The 15,001-nt window shown below is 31.4% G+C and overlaps 1 protein-coding gene across 1 annotated transcript; it reads right to left on the bottom strand.

The window, feature by feature from the left end:
* Positions 1-1,028: 1,028 nt before the first annotated feature.
* On the bottom strand, positions 1,029-8,844 carry LOC18094075 (protein BREVIS RADIX). Its single transcript, XM_024600369.2, has 7 exons — positions 8,419-8,844; positions 7,757-7,954; positions 6,274-6,431; positions 2,931-3,337; positions 2,620-2,749; positions 1,779-2,140; positions 1,029-1,457 (listed from the first exon to the last, which is right to left on the bottom strand). The coding sequence occupies exons 3-7, from the start codon at positions 6,391-6,393 to the stop codon at positions 1,379-1,381; spliced, it is 1,098 nt and encodes a 365-aa protein (XP_024456137.1). The 5' UTR covers positions 6,394-6,431; positions 7,757-7,954; positions 8,419-8,844; the 3' UTR covers positions 1,029-1,378.
* Between the last annotated feature and the right edge of the window lie 6,157 nt (positions 8,845-15,001).

The raw sequence follows: 15,001 nt of genomic DNA on the forward strand, positions 1-15,001 counted from the left end.
ACCTGCCCACTATGTCGACAAATTCGCTTTCGTGTCTTGAGGAAAGTTTTGCTTCTTCAGCCAAGCAGGATTGTTTTAGAAAGCTGACAGTACTTTGCTTACAATGTTCTACTTATATGTCAGAATTTTAAATCTTTCTAGGATGTAATACCACGAGTTCTTAGGTAGCCGACCAGCAAGAGGAAGCCTGGAGATCAGAACTGTAACCCTAGGGAATGACAATCCTTTCTGAAGTTTGGTTTCGCGCCTTCTCTTCTATATTGATAAAAATGGGCTTCTCTGAGGTCTAGCCTTGGTCTTTGCTTGCTGTAATATTAGGTTGAGAAAATAGCAGAAAGGGATGCCTTTCACCAAATGAGTTAATACTTAATATAGATAAGTTTCAAAAAGTTCAAAGCAAATCACTTAGTTGAACATTTTCTATCTCTGCCACGAGAGCAAGATGATCCAAATCCTGAGGGTAATGATACGATTTCTCTAGACAAAAAGAACAGGATAAATTGATAAAGGGGAAGAGATTAAAATGGACGCATAAAAAGATTACCTGGTTTAATGATTATACGTTCGTCAATAGGTTGTTTGTTCAGCTAAGGTTTTAACAGACATCAAGCGAGACAGAAACTCTTTCCACATCCACGTATCTTACCAGAGTTCTCGCTTGCTTTGAAGTTACTAATTGGTTGTAATTTATTTACCACCCGACGGCCTCGATTTAAATCAATGAATTGCTCTCCATTAAAATGTACTAGAGACGTCAGCTTTCGATTGTGTTTGCAGTCTTCTTGCATGCACAGTGCACATTTAGAAAAGTGAGGTTGCGGGTGGTTTCAACAGCATTGCAATTTCTATGGGGGCGCTCACCAACCATTCTAACAACAAATGATCTCAATTCCATTCCTTTAGTTAAGGAAAAAAAAAAAAAAACAGTGTGTTGCAGAGAACAAAACTCTGATAAGTGATTTGAGAGTCGAACAACCCCAGAAAAGCCCAAAGACTAGTACTAGTCTTCCAGGAGGGAGAAATCGAAGGAGACCCTAAAAATTAAATGGTGTGCTTAATTTGTAATCAGGACAGCAGTAGAGACAAAAATTGGGCACATTAGGACATCCAAAGGGAAATGTGCCCTTACAAAAAATGAATTCGTCACCACAAGTGATGGTACAATATGATTTGGTTCTTAGAGTGAAGAAATAGCGTTAGTTCAGTGGTATAACCATCCAAGGTGGTGGCAAGTCCATTTCTCTGTAAAGACTTGAAAAGCATCCGTGAAAAACAAAACTGAATATGAGTTTTGTTTTTCTTTAGGGGGTGGAGAGGATATCCAGCTGCACCCTGAATTCCTTACTAGACAGCAATTTAGGTTATGTAAAATCATCCTTTATAGATATTGAGCTTGTATTCTTTCTCTATTCTGTTCCCACCATGACTTCGCGTGCACTTCTCCGAATTGTTCTCGGCTGTGAACATCAAATAGAAAGACAAAATGTCAACGAAATATAATCGTTATGTAAGGTAGAGCCATCAAACTTGGTTAACAAGAAGTATACCGCCATCCAATGAAAACAAAATCATACCACCATCTAAAAAGGAAAGGCAGAAGAACATTTTTCATATGAAAATAGTTTTTATTTTAACAAGCAATAAATCCATTTTTAAATCTTATTTTTCATGTTGTATATGCTTCTGGTGGTGCTCATGTAAGTGAAGTTTTCCTTCAATAGTTTCAGCCACCAAAAAAGATGCAGCATGAGATGTGAATAATCAAGGATTTCCATTACCTGAATCTGACACGCCTGAGCTCCCTAGTGCCATCAGCTAATTGTCTGATAGTGATGTAAACCCCTGGTTCATCTTGCTCAACCCATTCTGCCTCCACGTCGCTGGCATTGCTAACTGAAATAGAAGGCTCATCCCTCGATGATGTTGTCGTCCGTGATGCATCTATTGAAGATGCCTCGCCTTTTGGTCCCATATAGCCACTTGAACCAGGGTGGTAGCGCTGGTTGCCACCTTGATCCATAGTGTCAGGTGGGAAATAGCCTTTACTTCCAGAAGGTTTATAGTAGTTTCTTGGAGTAAACGATGGAGCCATAGGGCTTTCCCTTGCAGATTCCATCCTTGAGTAGGAAGAATCTCTTTGCTGATTTAAAAAACAATTATCTGTCAGTAAAATTTTCAAGATGTGGAGTTTTTTTTAAGATAACGAGGAGTTTCAATAGATAGAAGTAGTGGTGTGAAAAAACAAAAGGATATTTTCTTAGTTGGATAAAAAGAAGAGGGAAAGCATGAAACAGGCATTTGTTGCAATAACGTGTCCAAAACTATCTTTCAATTTCAGTTCTGGAATGACATTTATTTTCCAACGTCGTATCAGCTGTTTCAAGTTGATAGCAATGAGGAGGAAAGTCTGATGAATACATAATAAGCTCATTAAAGCTTTACAAGGAAGGTAAAGGAAATGTCAACCTTCAGTGCTTTGGAATGGTAAAGGCTTAAACATGATTATGAAAAAACATTCCATGATCAAATAAACTGGAATGGAATCGTTTTGACTCAAAACCTTGATATACTATTTCTAGAGAATCTTTTAAGCAGCAAGATAAGATAGAAGAGATTTACCTCATCCTCGCACCTTGGGGGAGTGTGAAGTGCTTGCTGATTAAATCTCTGGACATTATAGAGCTCCATGATTCTGTCGTAGTTCTCGCCCCACCATCGCTGAGCTTGCCATTTATTAAACATCTCCCGGCTTCAAAACCCAAATGCCTGAGTAATATCAGTTTGCGCTTACACAAGCCAACTTAAGCTATTGTAATTTCTTTTCTGTTCACTTGCAAAACCCTATTACAAGGATTCTCTAATTTTTTTTGTAGTTCATTTTTATCTGTTTGGAGCTAAAAGACAGATTGTTAAAGATAACTGAAACACACCTGAAGCGAATACGCTTTAGATCATTTCCTCCATTAGGGAGAGACACAAAAGTAATGTGAACGCCTGGCTCCACCTGTGCCATCCATTCCTTGGGCTCATCATCATTCTCCAGCACCACATCACAAGACTGTGCTGAGATAGACTCTGCTCGTCCAGGGGTCCGGTCACCACCGTACAATGAAGTAAATCTAGATTCAGCTCTGGCACCTCGATGGTGACTGGGAGTGGTAAAATCCCATGCAGGGGTTGAGCTTGAGCTTCCACCTCCAAAATAGGGGTATGGAACCCCTTCTGAAGCTGCATCGAAGTCAGGGTAAGGTCGCTGTCCTTTCTTGTAGCTGCTGGGACCTGTGCAGGGCTTGCATTGCTTATAAGCACCAGACATTTTTAGTGCCATATCCTTGATCTGAACATTATTGAAATGCGTGGTTGATTAGAATTGCAAAAGAACTATATCATTCCAAAAAAGAAATTGAAATATTTGGAAGTTGCGCAATAAAGTTTTCAATACAGAAATAAAAATTGCGATGGAACAAAACTTAAGGGAGGTAACGAAAAGGATGGGCAATTTAAAATCATTTTATATTTTAATATGTTTGCTGCACATAGATAAATCCTGAATATAACTCTGCCTAAAGAAAGCACCAGGTTGCTTTGTATAGACAGTCATAAAATGCTAAGATAATGATGCATCTGCACAGATACTCTAAAACATTTGGCAAAAGATCAGAATAAAAACAGACACATCAGAGGGGTTGAATCTGATTTACAGATATAGTAGCTGGTGCCTGTTTCTGTTGTGAACATTGAGTCTCAGGAAAGACACAACAGAAAGTCCCTTGTGAAACCAATTAACCATGCCAGCAATTAGTCGGCAATTTCATCAGAGAAGAAATGAAATCCTAAGGTATTGCTACTCCTTACAGTAAAAAGTCTAATGCCTCAATAGAAATGGCAGCAAAAGACCTTTCTGCCTACTTAGCACAATCAAGGACTCTAACGCGCATATGCATACACACACACACACACACACATCTGTGTGTGTGTGTGTGTTCCTGTTCGTTGAAATAGATATTATATTTGGCGGTGCAAGACTTGATGTTGCAACTTATGGTGGCCAGAGCAAGCATGAAGGAGCAATTTGCAAGCAAGCCCACAGCAAATATTTCTCATTTGAACAAGGTGCCTTCGTTGCGAAATGAAGTATACTGCCCATCACAGAAGATGCCTGCAAAGGGGACGCTGAACCATCTCATTGGATGAATAAACGTTAACTGGCCTGTACTTGTGGATAGGAGGCAGACACGGGCAGAAAGCGGAAAACGGAGTTTTTACACACAAAAAAATCTGCAGTGGTGAATACTGCAAGGTAAGAACAGGAGCCAACTCTAATGGTCTTGCACAATCTGAAATGATTATGTACTTTTGTGCTGCACACTAATGGACGCTGGCCTCATTTCACTGCCCATTAACAGAGCAGGCAGATTCTTCCTTTATCCATACTATTATATGATATATATCCAACTTTTGAGTTACAGTGGAACGACAAGAATTCAATGGTGGGTCAGATCAAAGACATCTAAGTGTCTTTTCGTAAATATCATCAATCTTTTCCTAAAGATCCCCACTGCTGCTCAATGTGGGAAAATATGCTGGTTATTATGCTGTCTTTCATTTTCGTATTCCATGGCAAACATGGCCAGTACAATGTCATGGGTATTTTTAAAAATTTAACTTCATTGTTCAGAGAGCATTTCAGGTTTTTTTTCAAAAAAAAGAACTTGAAAGTGTGTTGGCAGTGGGTCAACCCAAAATTCCTAGAATCATTTGACTTCTAAACTAGAACTAGAATATCATCTGCTGCTAGTACAAAAGGTCTCAACAAGAACCCAATGGTATGAGCTAGCCTCTTACATACTACTAGATGGATTAGTGGTGAAAGTGATGTCACCGCTACCAAGCTATAAAACGTGGTCCGGTGGGGTAGCTCCCACTCTAAACAAAGCCTTACATTACAGTCCTGTGAGATTCTCTATGAGAGACTTGGCGATGTTGTCATTTTACTGAAACACTGCTTTTGAGTTTTCAATTCTGACAGCTGCTGTGGAGGAGGTACAAGGTCTGCAGAGGTTCAACCAGCCCATAGCTCCATAAAGTGGAATAGGGTTTTACAGTTATGAAAATCTGTTTTAATAATAATAATAATAATGGCAGTCTTATTGGAAATAATTTGCCAAATTCAAATTTTAAAAAAAAAGGAGCAAGAAAGAGATGAACTGGAAGGGTGTGTCTCCAAGTCAGCAAGCAATATTTATATTTTACTATACCTAAAATACTAAATTTTGATAGTATGAGGAGACCGTAGACAGCCATGTGTAAACGTGAAAGATGCCAAAAAAAAAAAAAAAAAAGAAGGAAAAGATGGTCCCTTCCCCTTCTCACACTTGGACCCCACTATATCAATCACAACTTATAATATTGTTTCTTTACGTAAATAAGGAAAAGAGAAAATAAAAGCAAGCACATGAGACACCATCTATAGAGTGTGAAAGTCTATAATTATTATAATTATAAACTATGGTTTTTGACTTACAGAATTTGTATCTTATGGTTTAAGATTTTTCAACATTAATTCTGTAGTTAATGAAAAGTTTCAAGTTTTATCCTTATCATTAAAATACCGTTTGGGAATTTAGTTCAAACCGTATTTTTAAAAATTTTGATTTTTTTTATATTTATATTTTTTTAGTATTTTTAAATCGTTTTAGTGTACTAATATTAAAAATAATTTTTAAAAAATAAAAAAATATTATTTTAATATATTTATAAGTGAAAAATACTTTAAAAAACAAACACAATCATACTTTCAAACACACCATAAATAGCTAATAACATCTAATAATAAACCAATTATTTTGTTTTGTTTTCATGCATGTTAGTGGAAATTGATTTCAGAAAACTGAAACTTTCCTAGCTAATTAAGGAATTTTTTGGGAATGTTGTAAAAGTTACTTTAATGTATTAAAATAATATTTTTTATTTTTTAAAATTTTATTTTTAATATTAAAATAATCTAAAAATATTAAAAATATAATTTAAAATAAAAAATTATTAAATTATTAAATTCATTGTTAGATTACAATGTCTAAACCGACATTAAACTCTACGGACCTTAAACTACGGAAGACAACATTGAAACTTTTAAAAACCAGAGAAAGAACATTGGAAAATCTTAAATTGTAGGAACATAGGTGGGAAATCGGTGGATTTATAGAGATAAAAATGAAATTTAGCCTTTAAAATAATAATGTTGAGGAGGTAAGGGATAAGAGTAATTTGAACCTGTGAAGTGAGGCTTTTGACGGCTTCTTTTGTACTTGGGGTGCCACTTCCACGCGCTCCTCCTTCTTCTCCTCGTCCATCCTCCGCCGCTGGCTTGGTGCACGCTATGCACGTAAACATCTTCTCTCCTCTTTAGCTTTTATTTTTAGTTCTTAACCCTGCAAATGATATAATATTCACTTGTTATTATGCTGACAATGATTTCTAAATCTATCGCCTTTGTTTCTTGCTTTATTACTGTTTTCAGAAACAAAGTGAAAATGATGTTGGCACTGCGTTTGACCAGAATCTTTAATAAAAATCACAGATTTACAGCATGTGATCATCAAATCAACATCAACTGTAGCTGCATTTTTTAACATCAGTGGTTTTTAACTATTTCACATGGCAGTTTCCTTCCACCTTCAATAGCAAAAATCTACAGATTTCGTCTACGGCAACTGGCAAGACTCCAAGTGGGTGTATGAGCTACTCTGTCCAAGAAAGACAGTGGTATTTGATTGGATAGAGCAACAGTCAAATTACCATTACAGCCATGAAGGGGGGGTTGTGTGAAGGGAATATGAGGTCAAATTGATCAGATATTAGAACATTCTAATATCCATATTTGAAGAAGCACACTTGCCTTATATGGGCCCTAACTTCAGTGTATATTACTGCATATGTTACTATTTATTTAAGGAGAGGCAGATAGGGAAAAAAATAAAAAGAAAAGGACCGCCAGGTTTAAGACCAAAAAAGAAAAAACAATGAGAAACACACAAACCATTGCAATCCGAATGAATTAGATACCCAGAAACCAAAGGGAAAAACGACAAACTAATCATGGAGACTTGCAAATCAAATGAAGTGAAGAAAGAATTTAAAGATTTGATTTTTGTTCTCAAGTTTTAAGGAAAACGATGCGTTTTTTTTGGGGGGGGGGGGGGGGGGACAAAAGGCCAAAAAGATAAAGGGAGGCTCGGGATCGGAGAAACTAAAACAAAATAGAAAGAAGGAAAATGTTGGGATAAAACAGTGAGTCAAGAATGGACAAGGAAAACAAAATGGGGACGTAGCCCCATTTGAAAGTGGTCTAATCTAATAAAGAATCAAGTTTGTGTATGACGAAGTTTCTGACATGCCCTTTTTTTAAAAATAAAAAAAACCAGAGAGCAGTGAATCATATGAACTAGACAGCAACGCCCATCGATAATATATATAATCTCTGAGAGATCAAAAGAAAAACTCAGAAAGCAATATGAAGGGTCAATCAACTCGTGCAGAAGAGATTGATAAAAAGAAAAAGAAAACCAAAAAGAAATGTAGTGTGTAGGAATGATGAAAGCGGTAGTTGAATAGACAGGGAGACAAGGAATATTTAAGAAGGGAAGAGTGAGCAACGTCGATATTTGTTTTCATGCCCTCCTAAAACATGAGAAAGAAAAAAAAATAAAAAATAGAAATGAAGAACTGCATCGTTATTATTCTGAAAACGACTTACCCAAAGCAAGATGACCCTCCCCCCGAAAAATAAAACACTCGACTGCTGCTGCTGTTGTTCTTAGCTGTCTACTTTATACAAGTACTGGTCTTCATAAATCTTGATCAGTGCTTTTGTTCCCGGATAGATATAATACTCTTGCTTTCTTTCAAATCTATCTCTGTTACTCTCAGCTCCTTTCAAATTTCACCATATAAACTGCAATAAAACAACATTAAATCAGTCAAATTCTATACTACCTAACGAAAAACAAATAGCACAGAAAGAGAAAAAAGCATATACGACAAGCAAAGCCACATGGAAATGGTTCTTGAAGAATAATAGCAGCACGATTGGAGATTTCTTCTAGGACTAAAATGGATGGGTTTGAGTCTAAATCACCAAAAAAGCAAGCGACTTACAGAGAGAGAGAGACAAGAAATACAAATAGTAAAGTCGTGCTCTGTTTGGTTGCTAAGAAAGTTCAAAACGAAAAACCAAAAAAGGAAAATATGAGGAATTAAAAGACATCCAACTACTCGATGATGAAACTACTTGCTCAGAATATACGAATCATAAATCTTTAAAACGAGGTAAGGAAATAAAAAATAAAAATGCTATGCTTTTGGTAGTGGGCCAGTGAAGGAAAAAAACCCAGATAAAAACGAAATAAAAATTCTTACCTTCATCAACCTCTTATCTCATAAAAACCGATTTTCTGTTGTTTGTGAGAGTTAGCAGCTGCTCCTCCAAGTTCTTGCAAATGAGATAGACAAAACCAATATAGAAAACAGCAATCTTTTTGGCTCACCTTGAATCTCTTCCTTTTTTAACAGATTACAAAGAGATAGCATAAAATCCTTGTAATCAATTTTCTATTCACTGCCACCACCCGTAATCCCTCTAATTTCGCTGATGATTTAGTGTTAACTCAAAAAAAAAAAAAAACACTCTTTCTTGCTATATAATAATAGCTGGGTTGCTTGCTAAAAGAGTGAAATGATATATCGGCGAAATGTGTCGGATTTGGAGCTTCCCTCCCGGATTTAGTACGTTTCAACTAATCTTGCGTGAGTATTCAAAATGAGAAACTTACAGACAAGGGAAAGGAACAACTGGGAATCCTCGTATTTATATAAGAGAGACGCGACTTGACGCCGTCAAATTCCGACGTTACCCAACGGTTAAGGTGTATCCACGGAGGATAATGAGTTACTTTTGTGTCGTTGAATAAAAAAAAAACAAATTAAACTTGTTGACCATCACGTTAAAATTCTTTTTTTCTTTTCTAGTTTTTTTTTTATAAAGGATCAAATTCTTTTACCAGTTGTAGACTACAAAAATTTACGCCCTTCATGATTACAAAAGCTTTGTCGTCGTACCTTAATAAATATAAAAAAATAAATATATGTTTAACTAAAACATTATAATTTTGAAATAATTTTTTATATTTTCAAGCACAAAAAATAATTTTACTCTTTTTTTTTATTTATGATATAATAATCAAACACTAACATAAATATATATAGACCCAAGAATATCATTTTATTATATTAAAAAATGAAAATTAATTGGTTAATTTTTTATTTAATAATAATAGATATATTTAAATTAATTTATATTTCAATCCAAACTAATTTTGTTTTTAAATGAAAGTATAATATAATTAGGATGACTTGAAAATTTTTAAAATGTTATTATCAATATCCTAATTATAAACATGAATGAATATACAATTGCAATTATTTTATTTATGTTATAAAGTACTATTTAAAATAGTTTGGTCTATTTCTATTTAGATCGTATGATAGATATAATTGTAATCGGTGAATAAAATAGTTAAGTAACTGTTTAGAAACAAAATAATACTCCAATTCATAAAAAAATAAAATAAAAAAAGGGAAATTAGAACTTAATTTTTAGATACAATATTTCTTCATCTTGAAAATTAAAAAAATATATAGTTTTCTAGTTTTTTTAAATTATATTGAGTTTGAAAAACGCATTTTAAAGGTTCTCTATAGTTTTTCAATATAAATTTTTCACATTATTTTCAAATGAAAAAAAAAACATGATCAATACATTTTCTTTCTTTATATACAAGTACTTTTATCAATAAAAAATATTTAAAATATTTTTTTATGTTTAGTTGGTTTCATATATTTAATAGAAAAATTATATATTTTCTCATATTTAATTAAATTTACTTTTTTATTATAAATCTAACATAAAAATTAGTTAACGATATAAAATTTTCATTATAATTTCTAATTTAAATAAAATAGAATTAATATTATATAATTCGATTTTCACAAATATAAAATATTCATAAATTATGCTTTTGATTTTTATAAAAAAAATAGTTGTAGTTTTATTGTATTTCTTATTATAAAAATTCATTTTTTTTTAGCAAACGAATACATTTTTCAAGTTTTTATTAAAAAAATTGAGAAGGAAAAAAAACTAAAAAAAACTGTTTTAACACACAATAAGTTCCTTTAAAAACAATATTTTAAGAGAGAAATTTTGATTAAGGAAATGGTTTTGGTAAATGAGGACATGCGAGGCCCGCATGTCTAGCTGATGTAAGGAGAGGGGATCTCTTACGTATGGTATCTAGCTTAGGTGGCATGGTGCGATTAGTTGGAAACCATGAAATGCTCGTAGAGAGAGATTGTAAGGCTGGGATTTGATCGTGAGATATTTGCAGGATGAGGAACCATGACTCTTTCGGTAACTTATCGCATTTTAAAAAATATTTTAGTAAAATAACATAGTTAATATATATATATATATATATATATATATATATATATATATAAGAATCTAATATATTTGATCACAGATAATATTTGTGATTTTTTTAACAGCAGCGTTCTAGGATAATTTTTTCTTAACTCCTTGCCTAAAAAAACAACAATTTGTACCATTCAAATAATTAATTTTTTAATATTAAAATACAATTGACAATACATCTTTAATCACAAATAACAAAATTATACCGATAATTAATATAACATAATATTTTATTAAAATTAAATAATATATTTATTCATAATACTTATAACATATAACTCTATCTAATAATCATTTCAGCTCATAAAAAAGTTTGAATCACTTATAAAAAAGTTTGGAGCATCAACTTAACTCGTCTAATTTGATGAAAGGTTTGTAATATTCATATACATATAAGGAAGATCAATATCATTCCAACTCGTAGATAGATCCAAGACCCTCATAAATAGACATGGGATACTCAACACTCGATGACAGATTTAGGATGCTAGTGGACAGGATTATAATATTTTTAAATGAACCAACATCCCATCATCTCATTAAAAAAATAAAAGATAGATACATATAAAATATAGGTTGCAGATAGTCCAGCTAGTTAAATATAAGATAGGTGCAATAAACTATGGAATGGAGGAAAGAGTGAAGAATTATTTCAAAGCTAATTTATAGATAATTATGTGATAATAAAAATAAATATTTAAAAGAGTTTAAAAGATTTAAATTATGAAGAAAAAATGTATTATGTGAGCCAATTCCCCTATTTTCTTATATATATACACATTTTTTATGAAATATTTCTTTCTTTATTAGTAATGTGGTTTTTTAACAAAACTTTAAGTAATTAAAATCAAAATTTGTAAGAGTTCTAATCATTTAAATTTAGGAGGAAAATGCATTTATTAAGGAAAAACTCCTCTTTCTCTATTCATTTAGTTTTTATTTTTATTTTAATGAAAACATATTTTTTAAATAGAAGCATATATTTTATAATAAAACTTATTATAATGTAAAACACAAGTTTCAATGAAATCATAGTTGTCTATTTTATTAAATTATGTTTGTTCTCAAAATCATAGTTGTTAGTTTTTTGAATAATATTTGAAACTCTTTTTAAATCTTGTTACACCTTAAACAAAAATTTTACAATTAATACTATTTAAGAACATGTTGAATATTTTTTTTATATAATTCACATAGGATGATGAATCTTCGTTTAATTATTTAAATACCTTTATATAGTTCATGTTATACCTATGAGCCTTCTTATAGACATATGTGATTTCTCCATATAAAATTCTCATGCGAGTTAATTTAGTATGCATGTCATCTGACAAGTACCTACATATTAGTTCTAGGTATCCCTTATAACTCAGTTTATTAGAACAACTGTTTTCTTTCATAAAGAAAAAAACATAAAATGTGCTAGTCTTGAGGGATTGATTTATTATCCTGTATTAATATAGTGTTGACTATGAATATATAGGAATAAAGCTTTAATACAATAAAAATCTCATAATTATAACAACTTTATAATTTTCCTTGCAAAATATTTTTATTCTATGAACTTTATCTTTACTCTAAATTCACTAATCAAATATTAGATTTGTTATTCAAACATAAATGAATATTAAAGAAAAAAAAACATTTATTAATAATAAATATATCTTTATATGAACAAAATCAGTGTCATGTTTAATCAATTTATTAGCTATAGGGCATATACACTAATAAAAGATGTGTTGTCTACCTTCTATATATTATTTTTGAAACAGATGAGATGGTATATAATCTATATAGGTAGATGAAGTGCCACCCATTGTAACAAATTAAGACCACTTTTGATGTTTAGAAAATCAAAGTCTAGGTCATTTAAACCTTAAAAAGCCTAAATTTCAATCATTTAACCTAAAATCATAAAAATCTAAAGAAAGTGATTTTCTATTCCAAGACACCCTTTGATTGGTAAAAAAACTCAAAATCAAATTGAATAAAAGAAATATTTTTGAGCCTCAATCAATTTTTTTTGCATTATTAAAGAGTAAAATTATCTCCATTGAACTCCCCCTCTAAGACGAATTCATTAACACCAGGAACAAGGTTTTTTTTAAAGCAAAATATAGTTGGCCAATTCCTTTCTTTCTCCTCTCTTTTTCATGGTGAGTTTCTCACTTTTCTCTCAACATTCAGAGACTGAAACATACTCAAAATGAAGTTTGGGACCAAATCATAAATATAAAAACTAGAAGAACCAAATATAAGAAAATTGCAAAATTAAAGGACCATATTGTAAAAAATTATAAAATTAAGGGATAATATTGTAATTCGGTGCACCTAGATTTTGCATTGTTGATTTCCACATATTATAGAGCACTGTAGCAATCCAGTGTGCAAATATAAGTGAGTTTTTAATCACTTAACATGTGGGGTTGATCCAATCAATTTGAAGTGTCTAAATATAATCTGAATGATTGATGAAAATATAATTTAACTTAAAAATTTTAATATTTAGACAACAATATATTGGATCAATTTAGGTCATTCTTTGTTAACTAGTCAAATTCTTAACTCATATCATAAGACCGTGATAATTCATTAAAAGAAAATTAAAATAAATTATGAAGCTAGATTTTCAATCAATTAATGTTGAAGGATGAAACTTAAAAAAATCAATTAAAAAAAGAAAAAAAACATGAATCAACCTAAATTAATATGTCAAACCTACAACTTGATTTATGAGACCAAAATAACACTATAAAAAATAAATCAAAATAAATTATGAATTCAAATCCTAGTAAAGCTAATTAATATTGAAAGATAAAATTAAAAATAAAATAAATTAAAAAAACCAAAAAAATAACAAAATATTGTTCTAATAAAAAGTTCTTTTTAAGAAGATTCACTTCCTCTTGTTCATTAAGTTTAAGTTTTAGAAAAGTAATTTAATTATTTTATATATTAATTAATAAACATCTCATGTTCTTTATCATCCATTTATTTTTAAAGTTTAGATTAAAGTATATGAGAGAATCTCAATCTAATTAACATGATACATCATTAAATTCTTGTTTTATAAGAATAACATGCATATTTTTCATTGCTATGTGCTAATAATTTACTAGTTTAATTCGAAGGTATATTTTAAAATAAAGGATAATTAGAAAACAAAAAATAATTAGAATGCAAGGGACAACAATAAAAGATGGTTTCTGTAAATGGCTTGGCATAAGGTGATCAAGTGTAAATCTTTTGGCACAAGATCATTATTTTTTTATATATTTTTAAATTATTTTAATATATGGATATAAAAATAATTTTTTTTAAATATTTTTAAATAAATAATACTTTAAAAAATAACATTAACAGTGTTATCTAATTTGCAACCCAAAGAACACGACACCTAATCTAACCAGGGTGTGAGTAAAAAAATCAAAGAAAAGACATCAGCCAGTAAGGGCAATTAGAATTCTTAGGTAAAAGAAACTCATAATCCAGAAAGGGTGTAGAGAACAGAAGTAGAGAGAGAGAAACAAAGGCTTAGCTCTTCAAATCCTCGCCAACCAAACCATCTCTCGCTAGGCCAGTCCATACCTCCGATGTGCCTCACTTAATTCTCTCCTCATTCGTATGTCTATTCTCTCGCTAGGCCAGTCCATACCTCTGATGTGCCTCACTTAATTCTCTCTTATCTGCAGGTTTGTTCTTAGAAAAACTGATTGAATAAAAACACACACTTTTAGGTGGAGAAGAGTTGGAAAAAGAATTGGAAAGTGTGGCAGAGAAGAGGCCATATCATCGTTAAAAAAAAAAAAAGGGTTCCCTATTCATCTATAAAAAGAATCAGAGACTACAAGTTTCCAAAAGAGATGAGAAAATACGATGGATACAACTGAACAAAACTTTTTTTTTTTTTTTATAATGAATAAAGTTTTGCGCGATTAACACTATTTAAGTCTATAATAAAAGCACTCCCAACCTATAATGTTTATCTAATCTCTTTTAGTTTTTTTTTTTAAAAAAATTTAGCGAGTCCATTTCTTTATTTTTATCCAAATTCAAAACTTTCATTCTGCACTCATCAAATAATTAATGATTAGCCAAAGTTGTCTGAATATCTCCCGAAAATACTAAAATAAAATAACCATGGTAACTTTTCTCACATTTGAAAGAGATAAAGTCTTAATTAAAATAAATTTTAGCTATAAAAAAGATTAATTTTAGTTGCAAAATAAGCGACATGTTGTCTATCTCGACAAACAACATGTTGTTTATTACTAGCATGACTACATGTTGTTTATTATTAGCATGACTGTCAGACCTAAGCATTTTGAATTTGACATGGTTGCCATGAAAATATAACTTTAAAAAATATAATTAAAAAAAATAAAGTAACATGTCCAATTAAAAAACTAGAAACTCAAAAGATAGACATAACCTTTTTTATTTTATTTTGTTCAGATAGTCTCTTTTAAA

The sequence above is a fragment of the Populus trichocarpa genome, chromosome 1 (genome assembly GCF_000002775.5).
Source record: "Populus trichocarpa isolate Nisqually-1 chromosome 1, P.trichocarpa_v4.1, whole genome shotgun sequence".
Taxonomy (NCBI): domain Eukaryota; kingdom Viridiplantae; phylum Streptophyta; class Magnoliopsida; order Malpighiales; family Salicaceae; genus Populus; species Populus trichocarpa.